Here is a 20,456-nt window from a genome sequence, read left to right as displayed (position 1 = left end):
GTATGTGGCTAGGTAGCCAGTAGTTATGCATGTATTTAGATTTTACTATATATATTTGAAAAAATCTAAACATATAAAATCAGGCGGCTTTGCCGCAGATAAAAATAAATAAAAAAATCAGTTTTGAATGTAAAGCAAAGAGTCTGTTAGCCTTCGTTAAGGTACTAACTACTCTTGAGGTAGCGGATTGCGATCCGCTACAGTCGTATTGGTTCTTGTAAAGAACGATTGGTCGGTGAGCTTTCTCAAGCGCAAAGTTACGGCATCCCCGCTACACGTTCCCCTTGATAGAATCTTTATAATTTACTTGAAGGCTCAACGAAACCATCGACAAGTATCAGATACACAAAAATTATATTCTACGCGAAATTTGCAATGCCTCTAGTAACTATCTAATGTTTTCGATAGGCGCGCTTCGAATTTATTAGCACGGTGTATTCAATCAAAACTTAAGAAGAGTATCTGGCTTAAGAATTGCATCGCATTAAACGAGACCAATGCGAGATGAAAAGATGCCGCACGTTTCAATAGGCGCAGGATGTCTTGCCACGCTTTGACACTTTCCGGTGAAAAGCTTGTCATCAGACCTTGCGTGATGCCGACCCTTCACATCTCAAAGCCGGGGGCGTACGGAGCACGCCAGCCAGAGATGCTTTGCAATATCTCAAGTAATGCATTGACGGAAACCGCGGAGTTGCAAAGCAGCTAAGCGACCTCTCTCTTCTTTCTCAGTATGGCTGAGATTTATCACCTATAGCATGCTCGTTCATCCTCCGATCTGAGCGCCCCAACTTGACATGAGTTGGGCCCGTATTGAATGCGACAAACCTCGAAATAATAGGGTTGACGCGGAAGGTCTAGGGGCGATCCGCCCCCGTTCCATGACAATGTTAACCAGTACTGCCTTAGGGAGAGAGTCAGACATCATTGCGGCTATTAGAATCTTAACTTTCTGGATATAGTTCTACAATTTCGCCTCCTTTGACGGGTAGACTAGAGTCTCAAACGCACCATATACACCTGTTCAAATGTTTCGAACGCTCGCAACATTCGTCGCTTTGAGCCGTCTCACGTCGGGATGCTTTATACCGTAGTATAACATGTGCGCTATCACTGTGGCTTCGTCTGGAGCTAGACTGAATCCGTGGCATCTTATCTTTTCTCATTGATGGGAGATATTCCCTTCATCTCGACCATCAAATGCCTGAGCGCTCAACATCAGCGGTCTCACGGCGCATCCCACCGACGCCCGGTTGAGGCTCTCCTGACCGAGCCTAACCAGCGCATTCCAAAGGTGACGAGAACATGCAGGACCGCTTTCGGTACGTTCGCTGCCAACTTCTGCTCCCATCGAAACCCAAGATAGATAGAGCTTGAAAAGTTGGTCTTCTTGCCTGAAGACAGGCGTTTTGACAATTCATGCACTTCGTCGTGGGATTGACCACGAGTGCTATTGAGTGCAACAGAGTTGCCGTGCGCTTTACACAGAGAGATATTTGACTCTCGAGTTAGCAATAACAAACGCGCAGAGGATGGGTTTGTGTGCGCATATAAGAAGCGAACAGAGCGTCTTTCAAATAAGTGACACTTTAAGCTTGTTCTGCTACTTCAACGTACATATATCTAGAGTCAGCGCTTCTCGGATAAATGCCAACTACATATGCTATCTCTCATCATAAAATTGTCTTTCTTTCTAATATGTGGCCAGCAGACCACGGGTTTAGTAGACCTCTCCTCTTTGAAGTTCCTTCATCTTCATATATGCCGATAATTCCAATCTTATGAGTAATTACATCTACAACAATTTTTTGTGCAGTCGTACCATACTGTAATTATAGTAATCGTATTGTGTTAGGATAAGTACTCAAAATAACAGGACATGCCCAATCAGTAAGCCTCGAGACAACTGTCGTTAGAGTAGTTGCCATATTAGTGCCCATTATCGCTCATTTGGAGAATGCGAGCACGATGTGCTGCTGCTTTTATAGAATCAGGGCCGAGTTTATAGCTATTTCAATCTATCTTGGAATTTGCTTGGAATTTTTCTCAAAGTCTAAATACTTAACGGAAGCAGCTTCGCTCCATCGATGTACTTCGACTTTTGGTATCCAGTTAACCCATTCTCCTAGCTAGGCAAAAATGCGTTCAGACGTGCAGTAACTGCTTCCAAGCTTTACATTCCCGTCCAGCTACGATGGAAGCGTAGTGAGTGCGTCATGTTTATCAGGGATAAGATAGATGTACATTTCTCTTTCCACCCTACAGTCTCTCGTCGAATTGAAGACTTGTGCTATCAAGTGCAACGATGTTACCGTGAAATACAGCCTTGAAAGTCAATTTTCGACTCGTAGAGTCCGCGTTAAGACATTAACAGTTTGGACCGAGCATAAAGTATTGTACTCAAAAATGAGGCGAAGAGCTAAATTTTATAAACTATTTTCTACGTATTATCATTCATATCAAACCTTATAAATTACTCTCGCTGTCCCGTATTATTACATTATCGATGTAACGAAGTGTGGATAGACAGCACATAACTCACATAAATGTCCAAACGGATCCAGTGTTATCGAAGTCAAATCAGATTCTCGCCCTTGATCAATACGGAGTTTACCCCACTATGTGTATATTGGGTACAAAACTCAATACCGAAAGTTAAGGTCGTGGGAGGTAATTGTTGTCAAAACCAGTCCAAAAGTTTGTATCAGTTAAAGCGCAGAAAATTTAAAATTTGTCATTTAAAGCACACGATCTGTACCGCAAGCCGCAAAAAGGTTACAATGTGTTGTATCAAATTAACGGGATCAATACAATAATTGAAAAAATCCAGATGTAGGTTTACGTTTAACGTTATGTTATTAACGAGAAGAAGTAACCATTCGATAACCAAAGTGTCCAAGGGATCTAATGGTTTATTCTATGCATGAGACGCGGACGACTTCGGTATTCGACAGATCAATACGATCTCAATATATGAGGCTCTTTGTATATCATATTGTTGTCGTAGATGTCCTGTATTTGTACTATCTTTTTGTCAGAAGGTTCGTACAAAAGTGGCCATGGAATCAGTGACCAACGTCACCAGATGGGGTAGATGGGTGGGTACGAAGTGGGTTACAATGTACAGTTGTGCTATTTTCATCGGCTTTGCACTACAACAATGCAGTAATTGGGTCATCACATGCTCAGTTTCACGTAAGTTACGATAGCAATGAGCACCACATGTCAAGATGCTTTTATTCATCTATTTGCATTCTTGGACGCAGACCTCAGTAATTTGTACGATTGGTTACGTTCCTTGAACCATGAATCCGGATTCATCATCGAAGACTCTATTGCATGAAGAAGCAGCAGCATTAATTAGCATGAGTGACTCGTATATTCAAGAAGCTGTACATATGTCAAGACATTATACTGGATGTTCACGTCACCCATCTTCTCTTGACTCTTCTCGTTGGAAACGAAGTGCACATGTACGAGATCTTGCAATGTATAAGGAAAGTCAAGCTCGTTGGAGACTTGGTAGTAAACGTAAACTTGGTTCACGATTAGCAGATCAAGACTTTGTCGACGAAAGAACTCGGTTACTTCCAGCTACATTATTGATTGGTACATTTCAAGGAGATTTGGAATCTGTTATGTTTGGCATTCAGACTTTAACTGAAGATGCTACTCGTTTACGAGCATCTTACTTAGGTGATCATCTTGTAGATGAGAGACTATTGGCTAAGCCATTGGAATATCCAAGTTATGAAAATCCGTTATCTTCATGTACTTTACGATGGCGTGGCTTACGCAGTGGAGCGAAAGTAGCATCTGGACAAATCTTTACTTCTCGTACTATTGAGACTGTGTATATTGAGTCGACAGGCATTACAGTTTTTAGCAATGGAGAGCGATTTGGATATGAATTGCTGCAATCAGTTGAGATACCGGAAGTCAATGGCAGTAGGAATCAACATGCTGTGATTTCGTACTGCTATGTATATCGTCAATTAGCAGCAGATGTCATTGAAGTGTTCATGTTGGGATCAACATCACGCGATGGGGTGTTGATTGGAGGAGCAGTAGCCAAGATGCATAGTCTTCATCGACTCGTACGCTGTGCAGAGCACAAGAAACTTGCGTGGCTTTTAAACTCAAGTCATCCGACGTTAGCAAATCTTAAAGGTGGTGGATGTTGTGCTGAGTGCTTTCGATCGTTTGGTCGATGGCCTCATCGTGCTGAACGCCAGTGTAGCGCTTGTGATGAACGTGTATGTGCAAGTTGTACAGAATATCGTCACATGCGCTTTGCACTTCCATTTCGCTCCAAAGTTACACGTTCTAAACTTGCCTTTTGTGGTCGATGTCTCCAACGTGCGAACGAAACGAGTCCATTATTAATTGCTTTGTTTGAAGCAATGGAAGAACTTGAAGCAAACTGTTGTGATCAGGAGGAAAAGTTGAGCTTGGATACTATGGATAGTTCCTTACCCCCATTTTCCCATTGCACAAAGTGGACCAATCTTGACCATGACGACTTAGCCATGACCATCCTAGGTGATCTCTAATCTTCATGAACTATAAGCTCAACTCTCACAGAAAGGTAGAAATATTTATTGACGTGAATACGAAATTCTAAAAGGACTTTTCTACTTTGGTGTCGTTTCGCGGATAGCATTCTAATGTGTGCCTAGTAACGGATATCTATGAACCTTAGACTTGTGCATACTTGCATCGTCCATAGCTGCACAAATAAGCAAAACCAACGCTACATCAACACCAATCGCAATCTCCACGTGATAGAATGGATCTAAAAATTTGGAAAGCCGATTGGTCGTTGGTCGATAGACTTTTGCAATTGCTTCACGACGCCCACCACATCCTTTTTCTAAATACAACACAGCTGCTCGTTGTCTCCAAATACCATGACATCCAATTCGACTTTTACATCCTGTAACTTGGTCCACTACTTCAGCAATTAAAGGGTCTCCTCTTCCAGCAACAAATTTAATCACAAGAGTTGTCAAAACTTTTGTTTGAAGTGACAATCGTTTGCCCAAACAAACGTCGTATAACGCAGCACTTGAATGGTCTCTAGGTCTTAAATGAGCCACAGCAATGCCGTATTCGTCTACGAGCCATTTTGTACATCCATCTGACACTATACCATCGACTGTAGGCACCACACGGAAGAGAATTCGATCAGAATTTGCTTCACAAACTCCATAGCCGTGAATTTCAATCGCATGAGACCAAAAACTATTCGTAAGGACAAGAGTTGTAACACGACGACGACAAAATCGAGGGTTGACAACAAATGGAAATCTCCATTGTGCTTTTAATGGAGTAGCTAAGAATTTCTTCATCGAGAAGGCGATTCCCATGCTTAGAGTAACGACTTACTTCTGACAATTAGATAGATGGACGTCATACTGAATTAGCATTACAGATTCAAATATCTCAAAGGATTGTTTACTGTTTCACATAAACGTTACAAAACGGAGGTGACGTCGTGTTTGTAGGTTACACGGATGTACAAATTCGACTTTAGCATTGACAGCTTGTATTATGGTGCATGTACACATCACATCATGACATCTTACCTAGATGAAGAAGAGATCTGTGGGAGAGGTGGTCACGCTATGCATAGGGTTTACTTTTAATAATGTGATCAGAGAGATATTTGGTATTTATTGAAAGGTTACAAAATTGAAGTTAAGATGAGCAACGAAGTACCTTTCTACTTGAAAAAATCTGGATCTGCTCCTAGAGTGAGCATACAATATTTCTTGTGTGTGAAGTGATTGAAACTGATAGTTTTGTCGTCAAATCGACGACCATATCTATATAAGACTCGATTCTTTGTGAGGAGATTACATTGAGCTCACGATGTGCTCAACTCGTTTCAAAATTTGACCTGGTTTAGCCAGTCGAATCTGCTCGTCTACAAGTTCTAGTCCCCGCGACTTCAAGACAGCCGCTCCGGGTGAATTATATTGAATAGATCATTGGAAGTCACCCGCTGCGCCGCGGTGTAATTCTATAAATCTGTATGTGCAGGTCTTCTGCTCAGTCATAGAGCACTCTTAGACAAATGTGTACACCTATGATGACTTCACATCTGTTTGCAGTTACTGGCAAAATGCCACTGTAATTTATCTCAATTTACGCGCTGGATGAAGACAGCACGCCGTGCAACTCATTTACGGCTTTATAAAACAGATATAAGGCACTTGTTGGATGCACTCTTGAGTGTCGCAATTTGCCTGATTGATTCAAAGCGCTTCAAGACACTTAAAACCATGTTTCTGCTTCAAAGAGAAAGGTATCTCAGGTTCAAGGGGTGCCAAGACATTGATTTGTCTCCAGTAGAGTGCTTCGCAATTTTTGGCTCGAAAGAGTGGGGTGGTGGAACAAATTTGATTTGCCCATGGAATGTACAGGGTATGATTGTCCTCTCTTTAGAATATTGCAACTAAAGCTCGACCCCTTTCTTACTGCGGCCGTAAACTGCCCAATGTAGCGGAATCACAATGTTGTATTATAAATTGCAGACACTGCATGATAGTCCATTAGACGGACGCAGTTTTGGTCCTCCACATGCGTACGGTAATTCCTACATTGTGGTCTTCGTATACCGTCCGAACAAAACGGCCCATGTGCTTCTGTCAGGGCTACCGTTGCCGGTTAGGATATAGTGAAGATGTTTTCTGTAGACTTTTTGCTAACACCACTTGCTGTGGCAATTTCATAGGACCGAGATCTACATTTCACAAATTGAAATCTGGCAGAGGTTTTTTGCGTTAGGCCGGTGTTGTCCACAAAAGACCTCCATAAATCGATCAGACCGAGCGCGTGGTGAAGATTCTCCAATATAGCACTTTTGCGGAGCAGTGGTTCTTCAACTTAAAATATGCTCTACTTTCTTCATTTGAATTTTTAATTTACCCTTCGACCTCCTTTCACCGCTACGAAGGGACTCCAGTCTTGGCGGGATAGTGGCTGTTGGTACGTGTTGATTTGCAAATATCAGTCCGTAATTATTTCATCTTGACAAGGTCAAGCGTCGTTTTCCAAGTATTGCTAAAAGATAACAATTTTTATCAAACACTGTTTACTTAGAGTACTCAATTATGCCAGAGAAATTTCAGTGACTTTCATAGACAGTCAAGAATATTCATTAGTGAGGTCTGGAGCACCAAAATACCACAACCAATCGTTCTCTTCTGCAGTATGTTCTACATTTTGCCTTAATCTTTGTGCTGGAAAGATGGCTGCGTGAAGCTTGCAATGAGCGCTCAAATATTTCCATATATCGTGAGTCTTTCTGACGCGGAAAGGCGGCGCTGAGTGAAGAGCTTTATTCTTTCTCATCAGTCACTACTCGTGCTACACACGGTATAAAGCGACCATGACATCACATTATTCCCTTGGTAAGAGCTATTAACTTTTGAGGAGTCCAAACCGAGGTTGATCGCAAGACGCACAAATGATCCAAGGTATGACCCAAGGCGGGATTCCCGTTACCACGAAGAATAAAAAACCAAGAGGATTTTTGGGTCTAGTCACCTTACTTCTCAATCCAAAGTGTCCTCATTATCGAATCATTTAAGGTGGATAATAAGGTCATCTCCTCCTTCCCTACTGACTAGTATGAAAGATGATTTTATTGTCCTTCCACGTTTCAGGGCGAGATGACTCTTTATGTAGAGAGACTTGCAAATTCTGGGTCTTCCTGGTCAGTCTGTGTGAGAAATTGTACCTTTTGCCCAGCAACCATGAGACTTTACTGCTTCGCACGATGGGTGTGTCGCATGGTATTGTGGACGGAGCAATACCATCAAAGCGCGACAAAAACAGATCATTTTTCAATTCTCGTTGTCTGAACCTTCTTTTCGAACCCACGATCGCCTGTTTCTACAGAGGATTGCCCCGGAGACCATGGCACTAAGCCAATCCAGCTCATCTATGAGGAAGCAAACAATAAAGACCGTGACACACAGTAACTTCATACTGCAGAGACAGAAAAAATAGCTGGTGACCGCTGTAAGCCGCGATTTTTTCATTATACACTTGGAAGATCGCAATAAATGATTGCTGTTTCCGACTCAGCGATTTACTGCCGAGCTTAACCCAGATTCCTTAGCACAATTTTCGCTTCATGACTCACAGTGTATCAGCAGGATGAGATCGTGTCACAAACTCTGATTCGGCACAAGATAGCGTGGAGCGCTGTCAAAGCATATCAACTTTAGAAGGAGGATAAAAACCCTAGATATAATATACTGCAATATGTACAGTTTCGTATCCGTAATCTTAAATTCGCGTATAAATTGTGCAACGCTCATGAATCACCGAAGTTTTTCGCGGATTCGTAAATATCGTTCCTGAAAACCAACAACTTTTGGTTGTAAGCCTTGCCACTTTTCACAACATTTGCTCCCTCTCGGGCAAAGCCCCACCGGTCTCTACCTCTACGACGCGCGATATATCATAGTTCTTTTCAAAACGCACAGAGCGGCCTACTGAAACTAGACGTTTCCCAGCGAGGAAGACGACTTTCGACCTTGCACGGAAGCCCAACCCTTCGCACCTCTCGGCCAGAAGAAATCAGGGGCCGCGCAAAGCGCCCTCTTCGAGGACGACAAATAGCAGAGGCATATAATGTTTCTTGATTTTTGATAAATAAACATTGCGTTGTAATAACCAATTGAAGGGAATGGGTACGGACAGCGAAGCTTGAAAATCACCTCAGTTTTTTTAGGTTCCCGTACACGTGGAGCAGTCTGGCCGCATAAATTTCAGTAAGAGTGCAAATGCTGTTCGAGTTTCGGAGATCAGAAAGCAGCTCTACCATAACAAAAAACACTTGTTAAAACAAAGCCGCAGGGATCGCGCCTTTCTGATTGGTTTGCTTTTACAAGCGCTGAAAGAGCAGTTTGGGAAGAGGACCACAATGTTAAGAAATGCCATGATAGCTGGTCTGAAGTGGAGACGAACTTCCGACTCGATGATATATCGTAAAATTACACTACGCAAAAACTAGTAATAAGACACAATAATTGTGAACCAGTAAGAGTTTCATTGTGGTAGGAAGGGTACGTTCCGTATCATGGTGTACACATTTTGCTATCGTCCCTCGGGGTCAATGGGACGCTTAGAAGCTCCACGACAAAGAACCATGGTGAAGTCTTATCAGTAATAGTGTGGGCTACTAGCCTCACACTGTACTTACGCATGTCTCATTATTATAGAAGGTGGATTACGTAAATTGGGGTTAAATGAATCATAAAACACCACTTTAAAATAAAAGTAAGGCTAAAACTCATTACTTGAGAGAATCTTGGCGTCGCACATGTAACGGTGTCACACGTACCCTTGAATGAAAGGGTGGGTTTTACAAGATGGTGTGACCGTACATAGGTGTAATTTACACAAGTTGGTGTTATCACACAATGATGTGGCTACACCGTAACAAGAAGCCATACGTGGCGGGACTGCCAGTAGTCATGCATATTAATTAAGTTTTACTATTTAATTAGAATATCAAATGTTTTAGATATAGGCGGCTCTGCCGCAAATAAATACAGTCTTAATTTTGAACGCAAGAGTACATTTACCTTGGGCTACAATTTTGGGTATTCTTGGAGGTAGCGGATTGCGATCTGCTACACTCGTACTGGTCCTAGTATTGAACGTAAGGTTGGTGACCTTAGCTTAGATTCCTCTTAGCAAAGTGCTACGGCAGCAGGGCGGTGATGAGGCACGCTAAAGCAGAAGGCAATAAAAACTCTAGCAGCTTTCACAGAGTCTACTATTGTGCTAAGAGGACTAAGACGGAGTTAGTCTCGTGTTGTGGATACGAGAGGTTAATGTGACCAAGAATTCAGTTCAATTTTAGACTGAAAAACATCTAGGAAGCATTTATTTGCTAGAAGGCTGCGCGTCAGAATGAACAGTCTTGTGCAGCACCTCAGTAAAGATGGCTATCCTGATTTATATACTTCTCAGCTGAAAGTTGTTCTGAGTTGAACCGCGGAAACGGGCTTAACGTTTACTTTTAAGATACCTGTCAAAGAAATCGACAATTGGTGATCAATGTCCGAAAGCTGAGAGCAGTTTTGCCGTCATGTTGGCTGACCGTATTTCAAAATTGGTGACGATTGCCGTATGTATAGAATGTCTTAGATTTCTTTGTATAGGTGCTCGCTCCCAGAGACTATGCATCTCTGCAGCGATTACTTGTATCTCTAATCTAAAGGGACCTTAACGACGATAACTCTACCATATTAAATACCCGTGTCATTTGTAAGCATACTTAGGATATAAAAGGTACATAAAGCAAGTCAGTAAGAAGCTGTGATGCCTGTAAGCGATACCAAAAGTCTTTGTGCGACCCTGAGACTGGCGAATGCAATTGCAAGAATGTGCGTTGGAGGCAAGTGCTAGCTGACAATTTAACCCCCACGGAACTTAAACTTATATCTTGAGTGTATTGCATTCAGAAATCAACCGTGAGGTGACCGTAGGAAATGCTATTTGTGAGCAGATACGCCTCGTTCAGAATCAAAAATTAAAATGTTATACCCTCAACTCTATTATTGAGCTTTTAATCGCTTGCTGGGTTTAACAAGAAATTAGCATTCGCTGTGCCCTTGCATTTCTTCCGCTTTTTTCTAGGTATGTCAAGAAAAAAAGAAGAGAAAAGGAAGAGAGCAAAAGAGGCTTTGCTACTGGGGGACTTGTGTGTGACCAGCGTATAGTGACTTCTTTCCACTGTAGTATGGATGCTCTCCATGCTCCTTACGATAGCCATGGAAAAGCTGTGTACCTCCTCATAAAGAAAATTGGTGAGCAGCTGTCGCAATTGCAACGAAATATCTATACACACCGTGGATTCCTTGTTTTTGGGAAACTTGTAGAACAGACAAGTTTTGTCCCGGCTACCTGTTCTCATTCTAAAACGAAAGAGCTGGCGCCACCGTTGAATTGTGAAATCAACATCTTCATTTGATTATACAACATTTTACGAGTCATGTCGTCGAGGATGTAAATAATGTCGTGTTTCATAACAAATGACGGGGATCAAGTCCATCATCGTTTGTTGTTTCTGCTCTGTCACGATTGCACAAAACGGCAGTGAGCTAAATCGACAATTTCGCAAGTGTGTAGAAAATATTGTTGGATCAGGGACCACTTGAAAGTCTTGCTCTCCAACTGATGTAAATATCATAGCGTACATTTCGGCGAAACGATTCATCCGCTTTCAATTTAACAAAGCAAAAGACACAACGATGCATTAAGAGTATCATGGGGTTTCATTTAGATTGCAGTAGAATAGCTTCAAGCCCTATCCGTGTATGCAGATCAGATATTGCCAATAAGAAAGTTTATGGCCTCTGCCGCAATATAGAGCATCATCTTTGTGTTGAGGATAGCGCATTACTCACAAAAGCGTACGCGGTCGCTGTTCGTATATGGCGAACTGATCGAGTGAAAGCCATTTCGTCTTCAGAAAAAGGAGCTTTGACCGCAATTTATTTACGTGATGACCTCTTCGAACGTTTTCTTAATTTTGATATGAAAAGATTGATTGGTTTCAAGCCTCATTACACTGCAGGGTAGCAAGAGCAATCATTCAGTCTTCTCGATTGTATTATCGGCTCATAACCTATATGGCAGCAAAGCTGCCTGGAATCATAAACAATTGCAGTTTAAACGCTGACCGGACCAGTAGAGCGTCTCTCGATGTGGCATCGTTTACTGACTTGATCGTTTGAGAAAGGCAAACAAGAGTAACTTTCATTGCATTGACGCCTTTCGTGCAAACGTAAGGCCTCTAAACAACTTTACGGGCAGAATTGCGAAGACCGCTTATCTACTTACTAAAAAATCTAATTTGCAGTACATGTTTCGTGCAGATCGTGTCATCCGTCTTCTAAAGTACGAATAGACAGAATGCTTTAAAAAGCCTAAACAACGTCGTAGCGACGCGATTTACTTCGTGCTTGCCTTAGTCGAATTATCAAGTCAGTGAAAAGCTGCCACGTCGAAAAGCCTTCGATTTGTCGGAGACCCTTCAAAGGGTATGCACATTCGAAATGCATTGTATTAATCATACAAGATTTTAAGGTCATGCTATTTAATAATCGAGATTTATAATCTCATTATGCATTAACGACCGAAGAGTATGTCCGTGCTATATATTGATCCAGCTCAAAATTTACCATTAATCGTTATTTTGTTTTGCGCTTCGAAATTTATAACTCATAATTTTTTCTTTTTTTGCCAGTAAATTATGAATCTATCGAGGGCTGAACCACGCCTGTAAGAATGACCGTTACAGAAATAGGGGAAGCCTTTCTTCTTACAATCTGGCTATCTCTAACATTTACAACGAACAAGAAAACTTTTTGTCATCCTGTTTAGTAATTAAAGGTCAACTAACTTTACTTGATGTGATTTATGTGCCTCTCGCTTTTGTCGCAGCGTACTCATCTTCTAGAATTAACTATTGGTTTTGCAAGGGTTTTGTCTTCAAGGTTGTATTCCACAACGACCCTACAAATGTTAAACGGTCTAGAGCTTAATAACGACCAACAGTCTGACATATAGAATAGTTTAAAATAGGAGGAACTCGTGGTGCGAAAGATTAATTGTGATCTAGCATTGGATAATATTTTGGGATCAGTTTCACTGATAGTTTAGACAGTGCTATAAGTATCCATCCCGCAGCCTACACGTCATGCATGCATGCACCTGTGCCTCTAGCCGTCGGCTAGCCGTTATATCTGGTTGGGGTACGACCCCGTCGCTGCTTTGTTGCGTGCCCGTGTTGCACAACGCATAGTGTGGGATTGCAGTCTGCAACTATACGAAAAGTTGCGATTGGTTGAAAAGTAAAGCCTGCTTAAGTGCGATGGGCGATTTCTGTCAAATCTCACGGACGAGGTCACGACGACCATCACTATAAATTTAATATAACCTTATTATATTTTGACGTGATTTCACCCCTTCGATACCCTGCTAGGCTCCCGCCCACCTCTTTGCTCCGCCAGAATCGGATTTCCAAGCTTCAGCTCAAGCGTGTTCTCTCACTTTCTTTCTTTCTTTTAAAATGGACCGTGACTCTCTTGTATTCCTCGCAAAGTTAGCCGAGCAGGCCGAGCGTTATGATGAGATGGTTGACCACATGAAGGCCGTCGCTAATAACCACAACGTCGAGCTTACTGTAGAGGAGCGCAATTTGCTGTCCGTCGCGTACAAGAATGTAATTGGTTCACGTCGTGCGTCGTGGCGCGTCATCTCATCTATTGAGAACAAAGGTGATTCGGAGCGCAGCGAACACATTAAGGCGTACCGTCAGAAGATTGAGGGTGAGCTTGTGGATATCTGTAACGACATCTTGACCATTATTGAGAACAACCTCATCCCCAACTCATCGAGCGAAGAGGGCAAGGTCTTTTACTACAAGATGAAGGGCGACTATCATCGCTACTTGGCTGAATTCCAGGTTGACGACGAGCGTAAGGAGTCTTCAGACAAAGCCCTTGAGAGTTACAAGCAAGCTTCGACCATTGCAATGGCCGAGCTCCCCCCAACCCACCCCATTCGTTTGGGTCTGGCTCTTAATTTCTCCGTGTTCTACTATGAGATCTTAAACTCGCCAGATCGTGCTTGTAACTTGGCCAAGCAAGCTTTCGACGATGCGATTGCTGAGTTGGATACACTTTCTGAGGAAAGCTACAAGGACAGCACATTGATTATGCAGCTATTGCGTGACAATTTGACACTGTGGACTTCGGACCAAGAACCTGATAACGCAGATGCGAATCAGGGTGACATGAATGTGCAAGATGTAGAATAATTGCCGTGCGGCTCGTAAGTTTTAGGCATCCTATCTTAGCTGTTAGTAGTATTTTAGCAGAAAGTCTCCGTTGTGTCTACGTCTGAGATTGCAGGGGAATGAGAGGCCGCAGCTGCATTTGTTGGCCTCCTCCCTTTGCAATTCAACGATCGACGTGTCCGTCAACTTGACCTTTTGACACCACTCACAGATATTTAGTGCTTAAAAAATGTTAGATAGAACTATTTCACGTTAATCTAACGCCTTGCTTCTTTGTCTCAACGTCTGAAAAATATATAAAGGTGTTCGGCGTGTTCCAGTTGTCCTTAATGAATTCGCTGAATTAGCTGACAAAAAACTTGAGAATTCTAAAGATCTTTTGCGTGAATGGCACGCATAAAATATTTTCGGCCAATCAAAAAATGTTTCTGACTGACATACCTATGCTCAAAGCATCCTCGCAGCTTTGTGATGCCGCGGCTTTCAAGGAAGCGGCTTAAGCTGCGTTAGCTGTGTAAAATAGCCACCGTTTGGGAATCAGCTGCTGTAATAAGAGATATTCTTAGTGAAGTGGTTTCTGACAAAAATGACGAGGAAACCTTGAAATTTGAATTAAGATTGTGGGTAATGCCAAGCGCCATCGATTAGAAAAACCTGTTAATCTATAGTGCTGCGTGCTCTGAAAAGTATGCACAACACGAGCGGCCATACTTAAGAGGCAATTTGTCGTCAAGACTGTACAACTTGCTTTGTCATTGCGAGGTGTCTCGATGCTCTTCGAGCAGCCCACTTCCATCTGGCACTTGACATTTAAATAGGGAGAAAAATTATGTTTTTTTGCTATGATTTCCCAAATTCTTTTAAATTTGCAGAACTTGACAAGTTGAAGTCCGCACGCTTACCATTTCCGCATTTTCCAAGCCAGAAGAAAGTATAAACAAAATAGCGATGCTGGAAACACCATTTGTCATAAAAGATGCACCGACATCGCAAGATACCAAGAAACTTGTCCCAATGTCACTGAGTCTGTGCGTGAAAATTGCCAATACGATGTTCATCGATCGAATCAGTGAATCATTGTTTACAGAGTCGTCAAAAAGGAGAAGATTTTGCAGATGAAGGCAGCCAAGCTAGATAAACTATTATCTCAGCGCAAAAATATACTCGACGATTTGCAAAAATGTCATGAAAACTTGCTTATGAAAAACGGCCAACTGCAGTACGTGGTTTCATCTTGATCGCCTGACCGATGCTGAAATAATTGTTTGTCAGAGAGAGAAGTCACTTGCGGCGAGATAAGCTGGCGTCGTTGCGGGCGTTCCTAGAAGAGCACTGTAGAGATGACAGACCGGCTCTCTGTGATGCTATCGGAGCCAATGAACTTACAGCTATTGCTGAAAAATGCTATTTGATGAAAGATGTCTTGTTCGGGTTGGCAGACAAGCGAGCTGGGCTAGAGCAGCAATGTATGGAGTTTGAAGAGCACATGACGCGAGAAAAGGGATATGTGGAAGCAAGAGCGGAACGTCTATGCGAAGGTATGGTGTCAGAGTTAGACTAATCATTTCACTGTTATATGTTGCTGATTCTTTGTGCTATTATAGCTCGAAGCACGCTTGGCCTTTTGCTTGAAGACATGAAGTCGACTCAGTGGAATATCGCGGTAACAATGCTGCAACTTAATTTTTTTTTCCGTGTCGTGCGTGACTGGTGAGCCATGATATTAGAGTGACCAAGTCAAGCTTGACAACGAAGAACACTACCTTAATGCGATCAGAGAGAAGATGCGTTGTCAAAATGTGATAGTAGAAGAGTACGATTTCACTTTCAAAGCCAAAAAAGCTGAATTTGGGGATGTGGAGACGGCAAGTCATTCAGTTTCGTGTTGTTGGGTCTCATTGGCTTGTTAACCCAAACGTGAAACAGGCATGGCATAATTACGAGTGCATGGTCCAAGAAGAGTACCGTCATCTTATGATTGCAAACGAAGATGCGAGAAGGTTCATTTCATTTCAAGTTATTTCTCCCAATTTGCTGACAAGCACATGCAGTATACAGCAAGAGTTTCAAAAGCTGCTTGAAGAAAACGGAGTACGAAATTAAGCTATTTCTTAATTGATCTGCAAGATTATGATTTTAAACATTTTAAAAGGCAACATGCCTGGTCGATAAAGAAGAATTCCAATTAGCAAATGATCTGCGAATTCGCCAGCATGAACTCAGCGTAGGCAAAGACTCTTCGATTTATAGTATGTTATACTAAAGGTGTTCCTCACATGTTTCAGGAAAAGCTAGCAAATGTTAAGATGTCTAAGCGGGAGCTGGGACTGCGACAAAAGCAAGAAAAGCGTATGCTTGCAATAACACAATCAAGCATGAAGGTATGCAAATCAATCAAATTATCCAATCCTTACACCAGATTCATATATATTTTTGGAACCATTTGACTAGGCAAAAATTGATCAGCTGACTTGGCTGAACCGTCAGTGCGTCCAATTTACACTCGAGAAAAATGAAGCAACCAGGGTGTATAGTGCTCACGAAGCTGGTAACCTTGTGGATAATCAGGCACTGCTATGTGATTGGCTAACAAAAGTGTTGCCCTTAGCGTATAGTAGCTTCAGAGAGAATCACAATGTGGCGATGACTACATTGGATTTACAGATTAAAGATGCTGAGAAGCACATCAAAACTACTGAGCGTGCTATCGTCACTCGTAATAAGAAAGTGTCAGCTTTAAATAAAAAGGTTTTACAGAGAACCAGGATTTTACAGGAATGGCAAGCAAAGATGAATGAAAAGCAAGATGCTGTACTAAAGTTGGCACCTATCCAAGAGCTTTTGAATGCTGAAAATCTAAGCTTGCAAGAAGCGCTAGAGTGTGCGCAGCGTCGTGAAGAGGAACTTCAACAACTTAACACTTCACAAGAAGTGGAGTCTCTGAAGCTGCGTGAATCTTGTGCGGCGTTAGAGGCTGAAATTCAGCAAATGCACACAACCATGTCAATGCTGAACGATAGAATTCATTGTATTCAAACTGTCGTGAAAAACCGCATTGATGACATCCGCGAGAAATTTTTACATGGGTTTGTCGCCGACGATGCCAAAAATCTGAGGCAGTTGCTGGACAAAGAGGTACGCATACACAAAGAAGGCAAAGCATGATTTTCTAAACCGTTGTTTTTCTTGCCTAGATTATCAGTTGGGTAAAAAAGGCTACAGACGAGGTAAATGCAGCAGTTGCATGCGAGGTACCCAAGGTAGGACAACAGCTTTTTCTGCCAATTTTGAGACTTCTTGACTGACTCATGCCAATTTTTCAGCTAAAAGAGAAATACAAAATTTTGGCGGCCGAAACCCGCAAGAAATTTGGCAAAATGACAAAGCAAAAGGTATACTTAAATGCTTATCATCATCCTTACGGTCAAACTGACTTTCGATTCGCCTCAGGAAAAAGACTACAAGGCCAAGATAGATAAATTGAAGACATTGGGGGAGAGGAATACGATCACTTCAATTGGTACACAAGGCAAGATAGCGAATCAAGCCCACCAAGACAATTATACAACCGACCATGATGAAAAAAATGAGACGAGGAAATTATTCGAGTCTGATGATAAATCTAATGAGGCCAAAATGTGCCGGCTCGTTAGAAATGAAACCGGTGTTTGCAAAGTATGTTTGCTTACAATAGGAATTGCCTGGCTGTAGTACTGATACATAAATTTTTGTCAATGGTTCAGCAATCCTCATCAGCCGAACAACCTTCGTCTCAGTCACATTCAACACAACGAAAAGCAAAGGAAGAGTCAGAACAAGCTCCAAAATCTGCTCGACGTCAGCTCGCACTTGGTTTGACTTTGGTTGATGAGTCACACGGGAAGACCAAGGAGAGAAAAGATGTCTTCAGCGCTGAAACGGCAGCAGCCAGTTTGTGTCAAAGGGACGATCCTGGAGTAACTACATATGAGAAGCAGCGGAGTAGATGCAATGTTGCCCGTCATTCACGACTGAAAAGGCGCTCACAAGCGCAAAAAACAGGAAAGACAGCCGCTATGATAATTCCTCCCGAGCTGCCTGTTGTAATTGAGAAAAGTTGCGATGTAACACGCCTTCACCAGGATGTCATCGAAATGGAAGCGCTCTACCATCGTGAGTCTCCAGTCGGCTGTGACGACAACTTTGCGGTATCGACCCCGGCAAAATTCACGGATACTGTGAAGACAACATCTACGATCGCAAGTCAAGGTGCCGCCAAGAAGCAACCCAAGCAAAAGGTAAGTTACCGATGAAGACTTTACTCAGAAAACTTTGCTTACACACACGGAACGATACAGGTAAGAAAAGGAACCAGTAAGCGTCGCACATCGACGAAAGCTTCGCACCGATCTCGTCAAGCCAAGTGGGGTCATTGCAATCTCGGGCACTCACAACTTGGTGTTCGCTCCGTGGACTGGTCTGCTGCCGACACATTCTCCTTCGACTGACTGAGAATATAGGTCATTTCTTTTCATATTTACTAGCACGATTACACATTCGCACTGCGTTAAAGTTGTTACATGCGAGTGGTCGTAAGTTATGGGGTGGCAGCCATTTAAGCTTTTTCTTTTTAACTATCTATTGAAAGAAATGAGCTCTTTGCAGCCACAAAGTACCTTATGAACTTTAAAACAAGATAAACATTTAACTTTTGGCACAATATATAAACAATGCTTTCCTCGAAACTTCGCTTGACGTATTCCAAGCCCCTGAGTAATGCCGCCTCGGTAACCGCAATCTTTTCTGCCATGGGCATTGCCAGTATCTCGACCGCAGCACGCAACGCTGAGGAACCAAAGATAGCGCTAAACCCTAAAGAGTTTCGTTCGTTCAAAGTGACCAAAGTGGAAGATGTGACTCATGACACCAAGCGCCTTGTTTTTGCCTTGCCTAGCAAGGAGCATTCGATGGGTATTACCGTCGCCGGCTGCCTGATGGCCAAGGCAAGCGTAAATGGTGAAAATGTCGTACGCCCATACACACCTACTAATACGAATGCCGAGAAAGGGGAGCTCGAACTCGTGGTCAAAGGTTACCCGAACGGCAAACTGAGCAAGCACATCGTCAATCTGAGCGTGGGGGATGAACTAGCGATGAAGGGACCGTTTCTTAAGTTTGAGTACAAGCCGAATATGTATAAGAGCATCGGTTTTCTTTGTGGTGGCTCTGGTATTACTCCTGCTCTTCAGGTTATAAAGGAGGTTTGCCGTAATCCAGACGATGAGACACAGGTCGTTCTTATCTTTTGCAATCGGACTGAGAAAGATATTATTCTTCGCGACGAACTGGATGCGCTACAGTACATGTACCCGCAGTTTCAAGTACATTATGTTGTAAACAATGCTGATGCCAACTGGAAGGGTTATACGGGCTATGTGACCAAAAAAATGGTTGAGGAGCTGCTTCCTAGTCCATCGGACGAAAACCTGATTGGTGTATGCGGCCCCCCTCCAATGATGGATGCCATCTCCGGCAACAAGAATCCCGACCGAACTCAGGGCGAGCTGAAGGGTTTGCTAAAAGAAGTGGGCTATTCTAGCAACCAGGTATACAAGTACTAAGCCTCAAGTACCCATTCCTTAAAATGTGGGCAGTGAGTAATTTTAGCTGATTGATTATAAAAGTTTAGCATACAGCACTATATTACGTTATACTTCGATGTTTTTGCTACGTGCGTTTCATCCATGCAATTTCGCTTCAAACCTTTTAGAAAAAAAACGTCTGTTTAAAAGAGGCTTATTACTTTTCAGAACACATTGCGGTATTCGTTGTGCTCGAGGTGCATTAATTATTGTAACTGGAAATGGTGAATGAACAATTTCCTCTTTGCTACGACCGATGTAGCCTGTTTCCACCTTAGTCTTCTAGGATGCAGACAGGTAGACTATCTCCTTTCGATGCAATTTTCTCCCACCGCATGTTCATGTGTGCTCAGTCTATCACTGGCTTCTGCTTTTGCGCATTCTATCCCCGACCATAACGTTGCGCACAAGGTACACGACGATCAATCACAATGAGATAGAACCCGTGATTCTGTTACGAAGTGTAGCCGGAATGAAATTAGCAGGTGAACTTAATTAATGACCCACCTGCCCATATTGTGGCGGTGTCAAAACTAGCCAAGGCCAGACAACCATTTCTACTGAGGTAGAGCTTGTAAAGGAATATGCCGCGTTGACGATCTCGAGCTCAATGAGTGAGAGAAATTTACCCCAGCACCGCGATTTCTCCGCGCAAGTGCTTTGATGTATACCCATCACCGATCTTGTACATTCCGTCTGATCGATTGTCTGTGGATTATCAGCGGTATGCTAAGCACATTGGACAAAGTTCGCCAGCGATTTGCCGTATATTGCAAGGCTCGATCCGATACAACAGCCCCCAAGCAATATTGCCAATAATTATTGTCAACGGTCAATTACGCCGTATCCTTAATGGTAACTGTGTTGCTGACAGCAGCAACATCAACCATTCTAACAGAAGGTTCACCCCCGTAATACCGCAATTACATAACGGGGTTACATGAGAGTGACTTTCCCCATTTGAACGACTCTCAGTTTGAGTCCGTTCGGAAGATGGCAGGCAC

At 42.6% G+C, this 20,456-nt stretch overlaps 6 protein-coding genes across 6 annotated transcripts; 4 read left to right on the top strand and 2 right to left on the bottom strand.

The window, feature by feature from the left end:
* Window positions 1-3,305: 3,305 nt before the first annotated feature.
* Window positions 3,306-4,553, top strand: PHALS_14394 (uncharacterized protein; the record flags this gene model as incomplete). The annotated part of the gene is made up of 1 exon (XM_024730201.1): window positions 3,306-4,553. One exon carries the CDS (start codon window positions 3,306-3,308, stop codon window positions 4,551-4,553), a length of 1,248 nt encoding a protein of 415 aa, XP_024580502.1.
* Window positions 4,554-4,664: 111 nt separating this feature from the next.
* On the bottom strand, window positions 4,665-5,369 carry PHALS_14393 (Tubby C-terminal-like domain; the record flags this gene model as incomplete). The annotated part of the gene is made up of 1 exon (XM_024730200.1): window positions 4,665-5,369. One exon carries the CDS (start codon window positions 5,367-5,369, stop codon window positions 4,665-4,667), a length of 705 nt encoding a protein of 234 aa, XP_024580501.1.
* Window positions 5,370-10,573: 5,204 nt separating this feature from the next.
* Window positions 10,574-11,572, bottom strand: PHALS_14778 (uncharacterized protein). Its single transcript, XM_024730199.2, has one exon. It carries the CDS (start codon window positions 10,940-10,942, stop codon window positions 10,595-10,597), a length of 348 nt encoding a protein of 115 aa, XP_024580500.1. The 5' UTR covers window positions 10,943-11,572; the 3' UTR covers window positions 10,574-10,594.
* Window positions 11,573-13,102: 1,530 nt separating this feature from the next.
* Window positions 13,103-13,852, top strand: PHALS_14392 (14-3-3-like protein; the record flags this gene model as incomplete). The annotated part of the gene is made up of 1 exon (XM_024730198.1): window positions 13,103-13,852. The coding sequence occupies one exon, from the start codon at window positions 13,103-13,105 to the stop codon at window positions 13,850-13,852; it is 750 nt and encodes a 249-aa protein (XP_024580499.1).
* A 927-nt stretch (window positions 13,853-14,779) lies between these two features.
* Window positions 14,780-18,318, top strand: PHALS_14391 (uncharacterized protein; the record flags this gene model as incomplete). Its single annotated transcript, XM_024730197.1, has 16 exons — window positions 14,780-14,859; window positions 14,919-15,050; window positions 15,104-15,369; window positions 15,436-15,494; window positions 15,559-15,687; window positions 15,758-15,831; window positions 15,883-15,922; window positions 15,984-16,055; window positions 16,117-16,212; window positions 16,283-16,379; window positions 16,440-16,966; window positions 17,026-17,091; window positions 17,155-17,223; window positions 17,282-17,506; window positions 17,575-18,108; window positions 18,169-18,318. 16 exons carry the CDS (start codon window positions 14,780-14,782, stop codon window positions 18,316-18,318), a joined length of 2,616 nt encoding a protein of 871 aa, XP_024580498.1.
* Window positions 18,319-18,618: 300 nt separating this feature from the next.
* PHALS_14390 (nadh-cytochrome b5) lies at window positions 18,619-19,431 on the top strand (the record flags this gene model as incomplete). The annotated part of the gene is made up of 2 exons (XM_024730196.1): window positions 18,619-18,689; window positions 18,765-19,431. The coding sequence occupies 2 exons, from the start codon at window positions 18,619-18,621 to the stop codon at window positions 19,429-19,431; spliced, it is 738 nt and encodes a 245-aa protein (XP_024580497.1).
* Window positions 19,432-20,456: the final 1,025 nt, after the last annotated feature.

Source organism: Plasmopara halstedii (assembly GCF_900000015.1).
Source record: "Plasmopara halstedii genome assembly, contig: Scaffold_816, whole genome shotgun sequence".
NCBI classification, from domain to species: domain Eukaryota; phylum Oomycota; class Peronosporomycetes; order Peronosporales; family Peronosporaceae; genus Plasmopara; species Plasmopara halstedii.
This window is presented reverse-complemented; position numbering and strand designations above follow the sequence as displayed.